This window comes from Haliotis rufescens, unplaced genomic scaffold (genome assembly GCF_023055435.1).
Source record: "Haliotis rufescens isolate VD_foot unplaced genomic scaffold, xgHalRufe1.0.p SCAF_1, whole genome shotgun sequence".
Taxonomy (NCBI): Eukaryota; Metazoa; Mollusca; class Gastropoda; order Lepetellida; family Haliotidae; genus Haliotis; species Haliotis rufescens.
In genome coordinates, this window is record NW_025963779.1 from 29,693,200 (window position 1) to 29,709,684 (window position 16,485).

The 16,485-nt window shown below is 41.5% G+C and overlaps 1 protein-coding gene across 1 annotated transcript; it reads right to left on the bottom strand.

Moving 5' to 3' along the window:
* Positions 1-4,558: 4,558 nt before the first annotated feature.
* LOC125384500 (mucin-1-like) lies at positions 4,559-12,936 on the bottom strand. The gene is made up of 2 exons (XM_048403977.1): positions 12,032-12,936; positions 4,559-5,357 (listed from the first exon to the last, which is right to left on the bottom strand). Exons 1-2 carry the CDS (start codon positions 12,934-12,936, stop codon positions 4,559-4,561), a joined length of 1,704 nt encoding a protein of 567 aa, XP_048259934.1.
* Positions 12,937-16,485: the final 3,549 nt, after the last annotated feature.

The window sequence follows — 16,485 nt, forward strand, 5'->3', positions numbered from 1 at the left end:
TCGGTTTTGTCCGACTTTCAGGAAACAGGATTAAAATTGTTATTCTGAAAAAGCACGAGCAAGTACAGTATATGATATAAGCGCACTGTCGTGAAATTAATGTAAATTTGATGTGTTGAACAAACAAATATCATACAAATTTAAACAAGAACTAACATATAAACACCATAAGGTTATCCGATCTGTAATAAAATAACATCCCAAATAATATATTAATCAGGTGTTACTTTCGACTGAGTTAGGGTACACATCCATTTATTCTCCGATGTGAGATGACGACGGTACTGTGTGTTGAGTAGACGGTGACGTCCAGACATCTCTCCCCGGCACCTTTCGGGCTCAGAGTCTTCCTGGAGTTACGCAACCCTCTGACGCCCAATGCGGGACAGAGCTGCTTCTGTCGCCTGGCCTGGGAGCGCCAGTTTGTGATCGTAAAGCTGCAGCTATTTGGCCCTCTAAATATGTAGATGTGTATCTACGTTGAAATCAGTCGTAGAGTATGCAGCACTCGGCAACACATAAAGGCCCCATCCCCGGGGTGTCTGCTGTCTGTCTACCAGACGCATTTGCTAGTATAGTTGCAATTGCTTTCACACAAAGCACATTAAGAAAATGTTAAAAACACAGACACATGAATAGCTAAACACATTAATCAATATATGGATGGAAGGAATGAAAGAATGAACCAACATTCAGGGAATTATAGAGACTAATATTATATTACAAGGAATCGTGATTTTGTAGTTGGGTTTTCGGAAATTTCGCTCTTGACAAAATATTTCATTTTGTACACGAAATATATTTGTGTCTGTACCCTGTTTACACCAGGTGCTTTAAATGGGTCTATCCCTAAAACTATTTTCCGGTTTTTTTCGGATGGGTTACTTTTTGAGACAAATTCTAGACTCTCAGCCACCCATATCTCCACCTCAATGAATGAATGGTCGATTACAAAGACAATTACTCGTTCTAATTTATTTCGAGAATCTTGTTTTTAATTGTTTTTTGACAACACAAATAAATCGTGTTTTCAGACAATCACGCGTAGCTGTTTCAGTTAGACAATCGTACATATTGTATTTGGTCGATTATGTTGTATTTATAAAATTTGTACTTAGATAGACACCTAAATGTCAAGAGTCTGCGTTTAATGCCAGGAGATTGGCCGCAGCCACTGTGACTCTGAGGATGGAGAAGAGCAAGATCGCCTAGTTTTGGCGCGTCCGTTGTACTCCGATGTTTGTTAACCTTGTTGTATTTGCCCAAGTACAATGTATAAAATGCGTCTACACGTTTGTACGATTTATTTCAAAATATACCCTACGGTTACTAATGACTACCTTTGGTAACTTGAAACATGATAGGTTAATATTGAGAAATTGGCTATTTGTATAAAAAGTATAAACTAGTGTTGATATAATTCTGTGGACATGGTCATTTTACTCCCCTCCTCTGACCACATGTAATTGTATTAGCCTTCTGCCTATATGTACAGCTGTAAAGTTAAGAAAGAAATTATAAGTTAAATAAATTCAACCCAATACCTCTTCACATTTTTTTTACGACAGATAATTTAACAAATATATTTTTAATGTGTCTGAGCATTTTAAAAACGTTTCCTTCTATTGCTACTCCTACTATTGCTATTTTAATGTACATACCATTAGCGTTAGGGCATCACAGTAGATCGATAGAGGGCGGCCCGTCTCCCTCCTCCGTCCCTCACCTCCCCCTCCCTATTCCCACTTTCCCCTCCCCCTTTCCCCTCTCACATCCGCAGTTAACAAACTGCTTGTGTTTCACTCTCTCTGACTGAGGGACATATTTCGCTACACTTGTGTCAATTATTATCAAGTACCCCCGCTTCCCTACATTGATACCCCTGCCGCTGGCACCCCCGAAACTGTGGCTGTTTGTGGTCGGTGTTCGCCTCAATCACGGACTAAAATTGCCAATTGTAGGTTGCAGTCGGAGGAAGTTGAGGGATCTCGATCTGTCATCAAAGACAGGCCCAAGGCTCATCCCGGAAATCGATTCGACTTAAGCGAAAATCTCGGCTTGTTATTCGTTCGTAAATTGCCGTCAATTGCGAGTTGTCAGCAGGCCGACTTCCGCCATTGACTGGCTTTTGAAGGCAGAGCCTAATCAGCCCATGGTTGTTACATATAGAAAATACGGATGAAATTAATTACGTTGACGATCCGGCGTCACGCGCTTAGATAGCCATGCGATCGACACCTAATTGACCATATGTCGGCAGCGCTAAACCCATAATCACCGACAAAAGCGATTGGTGAAATCAACATGAAATACCTGCCAAGTTAGGTGCGATTGATTAATGGAAAGGAAAAAGCTTTTCTAGATTGGACTGACTTCCGTTCAAAACCGGTAACTTTCTGAAGGGGATGCACAACCCGGATATTTGGTGTTAATCATATTGTCGGTCGCGCTAGTCACAACAAACCAGGCTTAGATTTAGGCAATTTGATGATTGAAATGTTGAAGGGAAATAGCACACTTGGAATGTTGAGTTCAATTGAAAAGTAAACTTTTGGTTACTTTAGGTTCTTCCTGTACCGCTTCTTAAGCGCTTGAATTTCCGCTGGCTTTTTTTCACCAGGATTTTCTACATCAGCTGCTAAGTGTCAGTTTGATAAACCCCACTGCACACGTGTTTGATAGATTAGGTTTTATGTACGTTTGAAATGCATCGATCTAAAAGTCGGAAATGTTATTTGTGTTCTCGAAGGTTCCACATAATCCACAGATGTACTTGTGAAGCTTTGTCGTATTCGTCTACAAACACAGATGTGTTTGTGTGATTGTTATTTGTTTAACGCCGCAAGCAGAAATATTCCAGCTATATGACGGCGGGTTGTAAACAATCGTGTCTGGACCAGACAATCCAGTAATAGATATCATGAGCATCGTTCCGCGCAATTTGGATACGACGACATGCATCAACCAAGTCAGTGAGCCTGACCACCCGATCCCGTTTGTCGCCTCTTACGACAAGTATGGTCGCCTTTGACGGCAAGCATGGGTTGCTGAAGACCTATTGTAACCCGGATCTTCACGGGTCAACAGATGTGCATTATGTTTGTGAACACCGTACACACTGATGTACTTTGAGTTTGTGAAGGAGTAGCATACCTAAAGACGTTAACACATGATTATACTTGTTGTTATCCTGCCTTGCGCTCGGCATTATTGGGTCAAAAAGGACTTGAACGAGGCGACAAGTCTCACTTTATCTCACCTCATTCATTGAAGTGTATGCATAAAAATGAATGTATTCGGTCATTGCGTTCGAGTACACGGAGGTTGTACAGTGAGAATCTGATGGGAGATGTTGTCCTACCAGTGTCCATCATAAACACCGCCGTGGGAAACTACACACACTGAACTGTTTCTCTGCCTGATAGGGACCGCCTCCGTGGTCTAGTGGTAGAGCGTCCGCCCGGAGAGCGGAAGATCCGGGGTTCGATCCCCGGCCGCGTCATACCAAAAGACGTTAAAAGATGGTACTTGTTGTTACCCTGTCTGGCGCTCGGCATTAAGGGGCTAAAACAAGGACTGGTCGGCTCGGAGTCAGTATAATGTGTCTGAGCGGGGTATTCATGTTAAACTGCGGAATGTAATCTCAGTGAGCTAGCATTATAAATCGGCATCAGTCCGGACTAGTACCGTGTGCGAAATACGCTACAGTCGGAAAGCGCACGTTAAATCTTCTATATCAGTCAGTCAGATTAGTACAAGCAGTCACACACACACACACACGTGCACGCACCTCGCTATATAAGTGCAGTAATCTTGGACGTGACGTTAAACCCAATTTCTCCTCACATCACCTCTGCCTGATAGGCGAGAGAAGGCGTTTTGTTGTTTTCTTCTTGTTAAGAGAGCGACACACATCTCAGAACTAAGAAACTTTGTTATTACATAAACGTCTTTCGCGTTATTCAATAAAAATAGATTTCCAACTCTGCTCGAGTTGCATGTTTTTCTTGCTCGAGTATGATGGCCATGTTTTTGGCCTGCGTCACGAATACGAAACCCTCGTTTAATATGCATACACTCTACTCCCGTTGCACCTCTTTATACCAGTTTTATAACATTGCTCGTTAGAGGGTCGACAGCTGTCTGAAATTGCATGACGTAATATTGTACCTCGTCATCCTCGCCCATGTATTCGTTCTTACTTTCTTTGGAATACAACAACCAAGAGCTGAGCAAGCAGACAACACTTCTCAAGTGATTAAAAAAGTTACAAAAATAAAATACACGGAATTAGTTTTCAAACGCGGGATTGTCCTTTAAATAGGAAATGAACAACGCAATTTGTTGCATTGATAACATCAATACTATTAACCCTCCTTGATCAACAAAATGGTTTCTGTGTGATCAATCTGTATTTTCTCGCTGTCTAGTATATATGACAGTGCGATGGAATCCGCCAGTATTTAGCAGATGACGCTCCTATGATGAATTGAAATTTGCGATTGTTTCATTTCCGTACTTAGCAAAGTCATGTCGGTATTTAGAATACATTGAATGGCTATCTGACATTCCAAGTCACCTGGAGTTTTGAAGGGGCTGTGGTGCGAAGGGGCAGGATGTAAGGACAGGCTGGAAGCCAGGGTGTAGGGGAATGGTGTGAGGGCAGGGTGTGGGGACAAGGTGAGAGGGCAGGAAGTTGGGGAAGGGTGGGGGTAGCAGGATGCGAGGACAGGGCTCGGGTAGGATTTAAGGGCAGGGTGTCGGGGCAGGGTGTGGAGGCAGGGTGTGGGGGCAGTGTGTGGGGGCAGTGTGTGGAGGCAGGGTGTGGGGGCAGTGTGTAAGGGAAGGGTGTGAGGGCAGGGTGTGGGGGCAGGGTGTGGGGGCAGGGTGTGGGGGCAGGGTGTGGGGGCAGGGTGTGAGGGCAGGGTGTGAGGGCAGGGTGTGAGGGCAGGGTGTGAGGGCAGGGTGTGGAGGCAGGGTGTGGAGTGCAGTGTGCGGGGGCAGTGTGCGGGGGCAGTATGTGGGGGCAGGGTGTGAGGGCAGGGTGTGGGGGCAGGGTGTGGGGGCAGGGTGTGGAGGCAGGGTGTGAGTGCAGGGTGTGAGGGCAGGGTGTGAGTGCAGTGTGTTTGGGCAGTGTGTGGGGGCAGTGTGTGAGGGCAGTGTGTGAGGGCAGGGTGTGGAGGCAGGGTGTGGGGGCGGTATATGGGGGCAGTGTGTTGGGGCAGTGTGTTGGGGCAGGGTGTGGGGGCAGGGTGTGAGGGCAGGGTGTGGGGGCAGTGTGTGAGGGCAGTGTGTGAGGGCAGGGTGTGGGGGCAGGGTGTGGGGGCAGGGTGTGAGGGCAGGGTGTGAGGGGAGGGCTGGGTGAGCGACACAAGTGCCCTTACTAGTTTTCTTGAAAAAATATACTACGTACCCTTTGTACTTTTTCTGGACACAGTGGAGATTGCCTTTACCGTTTGTCCGAAATTTTTTCACAAAGTACCCTCATTATATTCTGGACACAATGATAAAAATAACGTCCTTTTTCCTGAATTAATATACGTGTCTTTGCCATAGTCTGGTCGCACTGCAAAAGGTGCCACTTATTAGATAAAATACTCATGGAGCCTTTACTATGTTGCGTGAACGCAAATTGCCCTTACTCTTTTCTCTGAACACAACACGCAAAGTGCCCGGCCTTAGCTTCTGAACACAATACGCAAATTGCCTTTACTAGTATAAAATTATACTTCTGAACAAACTCTGCTACGTGTCCTCGCCTCAATGTATTTCCAAGAGTATACCAAATTTTAGTGCCTCGCCACCAGTATACGGAATAATGATACTGCGAACCTATATGATTTAATATTCAATTAAAACATTGCCGATACCTACCCTTTTTATCGGAAAAAAGAATTATGTCCAAATCAATATATTTGGTCAATTAGTTGTTCATATTGGAAGAGGGGCAGAACGAGTGGTCACAGATGACATTTTTTTCTACCAATCGAACAAAATACATTAGTATCCTTGACACAAAAAGCTGGGCAAATAACAATAATTATATAGGAAATGCGTGCCTCGCCTGGAGAAAATGAGTGACTTAAGTCTTAAGATTAATTAACCAACACTTATTCCGAAATCCACCACGTTTTACTCATATCATTTACGCATGAAAAAAAGACAAGAGCAGCTTTCTCAAAGTTTTCAAAACTACTTGAAATACATCAAAGAATTCTTCGATTTTTTTGTTTTATTAATGCTAGAAAATTCTCTCTTTTGATCAATGGTACGAGCGACAAGCCTGTGGCATATGGCGAACGCTGCCCAATGCTGAAAACCCCGTGATTATCATCAAGCTCTTCCGCTCGCTCCGGGTTTTAAGTGTCGTGAAAAGTCTAATAAATACGGAATACGGATCGAGCCACCTGAGCCAGGAACTGGCACAATAGACCCCGTGATTTTCTCTGAATGTTTCCGTCTTTTGATCGCTTCAATCGAGAGACGAGCATCGACGTGAATAAAGCGGCCAAATTACGCTGGTGAAATCGATCGTTTAAATACATATACACGCGCTCTGTGTTTTGCTTGTAGCTTGACATGGAACATTTTACATTCTATCCTGATTTTAATTTTATTTCAGCTTAAATCATCTGTATTTTAAGAACCCGGAGCTCTGATTAAATTGAAAGATCAATTGAAGGAAAAAATCCGGACTGAGTTCAAAGATGTTTTCTCCTTAGAAGAGAAAGGGCATACTACAACACCTAATCGGAGGAACTTCAAGTCTTGCAAGTCGCATACTATGAGCAGCCACAAGGCAAAGTGTTCAGTGTTACATAACACCCTATGAGCAGCCACAAGGCAAAGTGTTCAGTGTTACACAACACCCTATGAGCAGCCACAAGGCAAAGTGTTCAGTGTTACACAACACCCTATGAGCAGCCACAAGGCAAAGTGTTCAGTGTTACATAACACCCCATGAGCAGCCACAAGGCAAAGTGTTCAGTGTTACACAACACCCTATGAACAACAGCATAGCAAAGTGTTCAGTGTTACACAACACCCTATGATCAACAACATGGCAAAGTGTTCAGTGTTACACAACACCCTGTGATCAACAACATGGCAAAGTGTTCAGTGTTACACAACACCCTATGATCAACAACATGGCAAAGTGTTCAGTGTTACACAACACCCTGTGATCAACAACATGGCAAAGTGTTCAGTGTTACACAACACCCTATGAACAACAACATGGCAAAGTGTTCACTGTGACACCACACTATATGAACAACAAGGCAAACTGTTCTATGTTATACCATGCTATATGAACAACTTCATGGCAAACCGTTCAATGTGTTCAATGTTACACAACACTATATGAACAACTTCAAGGCAAAGTGTTCTATGATTCACCACGCTATAAAGACAACATGGCAAAGTGTTTTATGTTACACTACGCTATTTGAACAACAGCATAGCAAAGTGTTCTATGTTACTTCGCGCTATATGAAAAACAGCATAGCAAAGTGTTCTGTGTTACACCGCGCTATATGAACAACGAGGAAAAGTGTTCTATGTTACACCACGCTATATGAACAGCATCATAGCAAAGTGTTCTATGTTATGCCGCGCTATATGAAAAACAGCATAGCAAAGTGTTCTGTGTTACACCGCGCTATATGAACAACAGCATAGCAAAGTGTTCTATGTTACACCGCACTATATGAACAACAGCATAGCAAAGTGTTCTATGTTACTTCGCGCTATATGAACAGAATCATAGCAAAGTGTTCTATGTTACACCGCACTATATGAACAACAGCATAGCAAAGTGTTCTGTGTTACACCGCGCTATATGAACAACGAGGTAAAGTGTTCTATGTTACACCACGCTATATGAACAACAGCATAGCAAAGTGTTCTATGTTACACCGCGCTATATGAACAACGAGGTCAAGTGTTCAATGTTACACCACGCTATATGAGAAACTTCACAGCAAAGTGTTCTATGTTACACCACGCTATATGAGAAACTACACAGCAAAGTGTTTTATGTTACACCACGCTATATGAGAAACTACACAGCAAAGTGTTCTATGTTACACCGTGCTATATGAGAAACTACACAGCAAAGTGTTCTATGATACACCATGCTGTATGAGAAACTACACAGCAAAGTGTTGTTTGTTACACCACGCTATATGGGAAACTACACAGCAAAGTGTTCTATGTTACACCGCGCTATATGAGAAACTACACAGCAAAGTGTTCTATGTTACACCGCGCTATATGAGAAACGACACAGCAAAGTGTTCTATGATACATCACGCTTTATGAGAAACTACACAGCAAAGTGTTCTATGTTACACCGTGCTGTATGAGAAACTACAAGGCAAACTGTTCTATGTTACACCGCGATATATGAGAAACTACAAGGCAAACTGTTCTATGTTACACCGCGATATATGAACAACAGCATAGCAAAGTGTTCTACACTGTATGTTACACCACGCTATATGAGAAACTACACAGCAATGTGTTGTTTGTTACACCACGTTATTTGAGAAACTACAAGGCAAAGCGTTGTTTGTTACACCACGTTATTTGAGAAACTACAAGGCAAACTGTTTTTTGTTACACCACGCTATATGGGAAACTACACAGCAAAGTGTTCTATGTTACACCGCGCTATATGAGAAACTACACAGCAAAGTGTTCTATGTTACACCGCGCTATATGAGAAACGACACAGCAAAGTGTTCTATGATATATCACGCTTCATGAGAAACTAAACCGAAAAGTGTTCTATGTTACACCACGCTATATGAGAAACTACAAGGCAAACTGTTCTATGTTACACCGCGATATATGAACAACAGCATAGCAAAGTGTTCTATGTTACACCGCGCTTTATGAACAACAGCATAGCAAAGTGTTCTATGATACACCACGCTGTATGAGAAACGACACAGCAAAGTGTTCTATGATACACCACGCTGTATGAGAAACTACACAGCAAAGTGTTCTATGTTACACCACGCTATATGAGAAACTACAAGGCAAAGTGTTCTATGTTACACCGCGCTATATGAACAACAGCATAGCAAAGTGTTCTATGTTACACCACGCTATATAAACAACGAGGTCAAGTGTTCAATGTTACACCACGCTTTATGAGAAACTACACAGCAAAGTGTTCTATGTTACACCACGCTATATAAACAACGAGGTCAAGTGTTCAATGTTACACCACGCTTAAAGATAAACTACACAGCAAAGTGTTCTATGTTACACCACGCTATATGAGAAACTACACAGCAAAGTGTTTTATGTTACACCGCGCTATATGAGAAACTACACAGCAAAGTGTTCTATGATACACCGCGCTATATGAGAAACTACACAGCAAAGTGTTCTGTGTTACACCACGCTATATAAACAACGAGGTCAAGTGTTCAATGTTACACCGCGCTATATGAGAAACTAAACAGCAAACTGTTCTTTGTTACACCGTGATATATGAGAAACTACACAGCAAAGTGTTCTATGATACACCGCGCTATATGAGAAACTACACAGGAAAGTGTTCTATGTTACGCCACGCTATATAAACAACGAGGTCAAGTGTTCAATGTTACACCGCGCTATATGAGAAACTACACAGCAAATTGTTCTATGTTACACCACGCTATATGAGAAACTACACAGCAAAGTGTTCTATGTTACACCGCGATATATGAACAACAGCATAGCAAAGTGTTCTACACTGTATGTTACACCACGCTGTATGAGAAACTACACAGCAAAGTGTTGTTTGTTACACCACGTTATTTGAGAAACTACAAGGCAAAGCGTTGTTTGTTACACCACGTTATTTGAGAAACTACAAGGCAAACTGTTTTTTGTTACACCACGTTATTTGAGAAACTACAAGGCAAAGTGTTGTTTGTTACACCACGCTATATGAACAACAGCATAGCAAAGTTTTCTATGATACACCACGTTATTTGAGAAACTACAAGGCAAAGTGTTGTTTGTTACACCGCGATATATGAACAACATGGCAAAGTGTTGTTTGTTACACCACATTATTTGAGAAACTACAAGGCAAAGTGTTGTTTGTTACACCACGTTATTTGAGAAACTACAAGGCAACCTTTTGTTCGTTACACCACGATATTTGAGAAACTACAAGGCAAACTGTTGTTTGTTACACCACGCTATATGAACAACAGCATAGCAAAGTTTTCTATATTACAACACGCTAGATGAGAAACTACAAGGCAAACTGTTCTATGTTACACCGCGATATATGAACAACATGGCAAAGTGTTGTTTGTTACACCACATTATTTGAGAAACTACAAGGCAAAGTGTTGTTTGTTACACCACGCTATATGAACAACAGCATAGCAAAGTTTTCTATGATACACCACGCTAGATGAGAAACTACAAGGCAAACTGTTCTATGTTACACCGCGATATATGAACAACATGGCAAAGTGTTGTTTGTTACACCACGCTATATGAACAACAGCATAGCAAAGTTTTCTATGATACACCACGCTAGATGAGAAACTACAAGGCAAACTGTTCTATGTTACACCGCGATATATGAACAACATGGCAAAGTGTTCTATGTTACGTGACTCTATATAAACAACTACGAAGCAAAGAATGAAACGTAGCATTTCCTCCTACTGCACACTACAAGGTAAAGAACTTATGTAAAAGCTATGTTGCACGAAACTTTATTAGGGATTCCTTAAGGTAACACCTCACCCAACGATAAAACACACAGCAAAGTGTTCTTTGCAAAACCATCTTATACGAGGACAAGGCAAAATGTCTGCATGAAAAGCAACGTCTTACTAGAACTACACGGGAAAGTGTTCTATTTTACAGTAACTCCTCGAAAAGTTGTAAATCTGCGTCCTAGGAGAAAGTTAGACAGCTGTTTCTATTTACGAACCCTTCCTATTATAACCTACAGGTTAAACTACAAGGTACACTAGATGGTAAACTATAAGATAAACTAAAAGTACAAGGTGTTCTACATGGTAATCTGCAAGGTAAGCTACAAGGTAAGATACGGGGTAATGTACAGGGTCAACTATAAGTGCCAGGTAAATTATGAGGTAAACTGCAAGATAAACTATACGTACAAGGTAATCTACAAGGTAGTCTACAAGGTAAGCAGCAAGATAAACTATAAGTACAGGATATTCCACAAGATAATCTACAAAGTAATCTACAAGGTTAACTATAAGTACCAGATAAACTATAAGGTAAACTACAAGATAAATTATAAGTATATGGTAAGCTGCAAGGTAATCTATAAAGTAAGCTACAAGATTAATCATAAGTACAAGGTAAGCTGCAAAGTAATCTATAAAGTAAGCTACACGATAAGCTACAAGGTAAACTACAAGGTAATCTATAAGAGAAAATACTAAGTAATCTATAAGTATAAGACAATGTCCTGCCATCAAATGTGTTGGAAGAACATCACCTCCTACAAGACGTGTATGGTGTTGCGAGAACATCATCTTCTACAAGACGTGTATGGTGTTGCGAGAACATCACCTTCTACAAGACGTGTACGGTGTTGCGAGAACATCACCTCCTACAACACGTATATGGTGTTGCGAAAACATCACCTCCTACAAGGCGTGTATGGTGTTGCGAGAACATCACCTCCTACAAGGCGTGTCAAAACCATTGATGACGATCGAGTTTGCAAGAATTTAACATTGACTCACAAGCAAACGAAAGCCCTTAAAATATATTTAAATATATTTGATGGAAATGATGTCCTCATGTCCATTAAAATAGCAGTGGCAAGTCCCTTACCTATTTCTATGTAACTGAATAGCAAGGGCGCGTAATTTGAGATCGCGAGAACCAAGAGATCCAGGGATTAGTGTAGATTTAACAAAATGCGAGCCCAGGAGATACAGATTTCGGTGTGCAATTCGTTACAAGCAGTATAACGAACGATGCAGACATAAAATATCCCTTAGTGCGCTGCTGGAGGGGACAATACATGCGTAAAGAAGCGATGTTGATGAATGGAAGCTGTGCTTTGTGTGTCTGGAAGTGACGACATTGTATGGAAGCTGTGGTCTGTGTGGATGAAGGTGACGAGACTTCTGTGTGGGAAATGTTATCTGTGTTGGAGGTGACGAAACCAATACATTGAAGCTGTGGTCTGTGCTGCTGCAGGTGATGAGATTCCTGTGTGGGAGCTGTGGTCAATGTGGTTGGTGTTGACGAGACCCCTGTAAATAGAAGCTGTGATCTGTTTGTGTTGAAGCTGTAGTCTGTGTGACTGTAGTGACGAGACCCCTGGATCTGTGTTGGAGGGGACGACACTCCTGTATGGAAACTGTGGTCTGGGCTCCTGGAGGTGACGAGACTCCTGTGTGGAATCTGTGATCTGGGCTGCTGGAGGTGACAAGACTCCTGTATGGAATCTGTGGTCTGGGCTGCTGGAGGTGACGAGACTCCTGTATGGAATCTGTGATCTGGGCTGCTGGAGGTGACGAGACTCCTGTATGGAATCTGTGATCTGGGCTGCTGGAGGTGACGAGACTCCTGTATGGAATCTGTGGTCTGGGCTGCTGGAGGTGACGAGACTCCTGTATGGAATCTGTGATCTGGGCTGCTGGAGGTGACGAGACTCCTGTATGGAATCTGTGATCTGGGCTGCTGGAGGGGACGACACTCCTGTGTGGAATCTGTGATCTGGGCTGCTGGAGGGGACGACACTCCTGTGTGGAATCTGTGATCTGGGCTGCTGGAGGGGACGACGCTCCTGTGTGGAATCTGTGGTCTGGGCTGCTGGAGGTGACGAGACTCCTGTTTGGAATCTGTGGTCTGGGCTTCCGGAGGTGACGAGACTCCTGTATGGAATCTGTGATCTGGGCTGCTGGAGGTGACGAGACTCATGTTTGGAAACTGTGGTCTGTGCGGCCTAAGTGCGGGTGGTGAATGGATAACTGACGGCGGATCCTACTTATATTATGCTCACTACTTATCCTACACCTATACCTATACTTACACCTACACCTTTAAACAAGGCCAACCACTTTACCTGTACCTTCCACTACACCGACACCGACAAATACATCTACACTTACAAATATCCCAAAACCACTACCACTACCTAGTCACCTACACCAAAACCAACACCAACACCTACACCAACATCTATACCTACAAGACACCAAAACTACACCTACACCTACACCTACACATACACATACACTTACACCTACACCTACACCTACACCTACACCTACACCTACACCTACACCTAAACCAACACAAACACATACACATACACATACACATACACATACACTTACACCTACACCTACACCTACACCTACACCTACACCTAAACCTACACCTACACATACACTTACACCTACACCTACACATACACTTACACCTACACCTAACACCTAAACCTACACCTACACATACACTTACACCTAACACCTAAACCTACACCTACACATACACTTACACCTACAGCTAAACCTACATCTACACATACACTTACACCTACACCTAAACCTACACCTACACATACACTTACACCTAACACCTAAACATACACATACACCTACACCTACACCTACACCTACACCTACACCTACACCTACACATACACATACACTTACACCTACACCTAAACCTACACCTACACATACACTTACACCTAACACCTACACCTACACATACACATACACTTACACCTACACCTACACCTACACCTACACCTACACCTACACATACACATACACCTACACATACACCTACACATACACCTACACCTACACCTACACCTACACCTACACCTACACCTACACATACACCTACACATACACATACACCTACTTGTAGTGCTTGTAGTGTATGGGGTAAACTGTCACCGAAGGAATACGAAATGCTTGAAATTATTCAACGTTATTTTTGTAAAAAGATTCAAGGACTGTCTAGACGCACTCCTTCCGTCGTCACCAGAGATTGTCTGGGTTTAATTTCTCTCCAGGCGTACATTGGTCAACGAGCTCTCTTATTTCTGGGAAGACTATGTAATAGTGACATTAACTTTGCATTTAAAAGACTATTTCAGCACAGACTTGTTCAGTTTGAACTCGATACAATTAAAGAAAAAGATGATAAATGTAAAATGTCACCCGTGTACCACATGCTTTCACTTGTAAACAAGTATGAACTCAATAATGACATAAACACATATACCATTTATTCTCATTTCCCCTCAAAACATGCATGGGCGAGTCGAGTTAAAGAACAAATAAGCGTATGTGACCCTAACATAATTCATGCAGAGATTCATTCAAGAGAAAACCTAAAACGATACTCTCTTATACAATCACCTAAGGTACACAGACTTTGGTTACTAACAATTGAAAGGCCGGAACACTTCTATGATTTAGCATATTTATTATGCCTTAGCACCTACAGTATACAATCTGATGAATGTTTATGCGGCACATTTGCTTTTGATATTATCAAACATGTGTTTATGTATTGTAAAAAGACTCAACAACAAAGAAATATTCTTGTTGAGTCTATTATTGATTTACTAGATGTGACAACTTTTTCTAGTATCTGGAACGATGATGACGATACCTTTCTGTCCTTTTTACTTGGCGGTTTGCCAACAGAAAGTACTATGGCAATTGAATACAATCTATGGGCAAATATCATGCTTCGTGTATGTAAAACTGTTCAAATGTGGAAAAACCTACTAAGAAACATTATTTGATAACGATGTGAAACTGTCTGTACATACAATATATCAGCTGTTATATATACATTTATATCTCATATCAATGTATCTTCATCAACTGGAGGAAATAAAGATGATCTATCTATCTATCTATCCTACACCTACACCTACACCTACACCTACACCTACACCTACACATACACATACACTTACACATACACATACACATACAAATACACATACACATACACTTACACTTACACTTACACTTACACTTACACTTACACATACACATACAAATACACATACACATACACTTACACTTACACTTACACTTACACATACACTTACACATACACATACACTTACACTTACACTTACACTTACACTTACACATACACATACACTTACACTTACACTTACACATACACTTACACATACACATACACTTACACTTACACATACACTTACACATACACATACACTTACACATACACATACACATACACTTACACTTACACTTACACATACACTTACACATACACATACACTTACACTTACACTTACACATACACTTACACATACACATACACTTACACCTACACCTACACATACACATACACATACACTTACACATACACATACACATACAAATACACATACACATACACTTACACTTACACTTACACTTACACATACAAATACACATACACATACACTTACACTTACACTTACACTTACACTTACACATACACATACACATACACTTACACTTACACCCACACAAACACATACACATACACATACACTTACACTTACACTTACACTTACACTTACACTTACACATACACATACACTTACACCCACACAAACACATACACATACACATACACATACACTTACACATACACATACACATACACATACACATACACATACACCTACACATACACCTACACCTACATCTACACTTACACCTACACCTACACCTACACCTACACCTACACCTACACCTACACCTACACCTACACCTACACATACACATACATCTACACTTACACCCATACCTACACCTACACCTACACCTACACATACACCTACACTACACCTACACCTACACCTACACCTACACTACACATACACATACACATACACATACACATACACATACACTTACACTTACACATACACCTACACCTACACATACACATACACCTACACCTACACCTACACCTCACACATACACTTACACTTACACATACACATACACATACACATACACATACACCTACACCTACACCTACACCTACACCTACACCTACACCTACACATACACATACACCTACACCTACACCTACACATACACATACACATACACCTACACATACACATACACCTACACCTACACTTACACTTACACTTACACATACACTTACACATACACATACACTTACACTTACACATACACTTACACATACACATACACTTACACATACACATACACATACACTTACACTTACACTTACACATACACTTACACATACACATACACTTACACTTACACTTACACATACACTTACACATACACATACACTTACACCTACACCTACACATACACATACACATACACTTACACATACACATACACATACAAATACACATACACATACACTTACACTTACACTTACACTTACACATACAAATACACATACACATACACTTACACTTACACT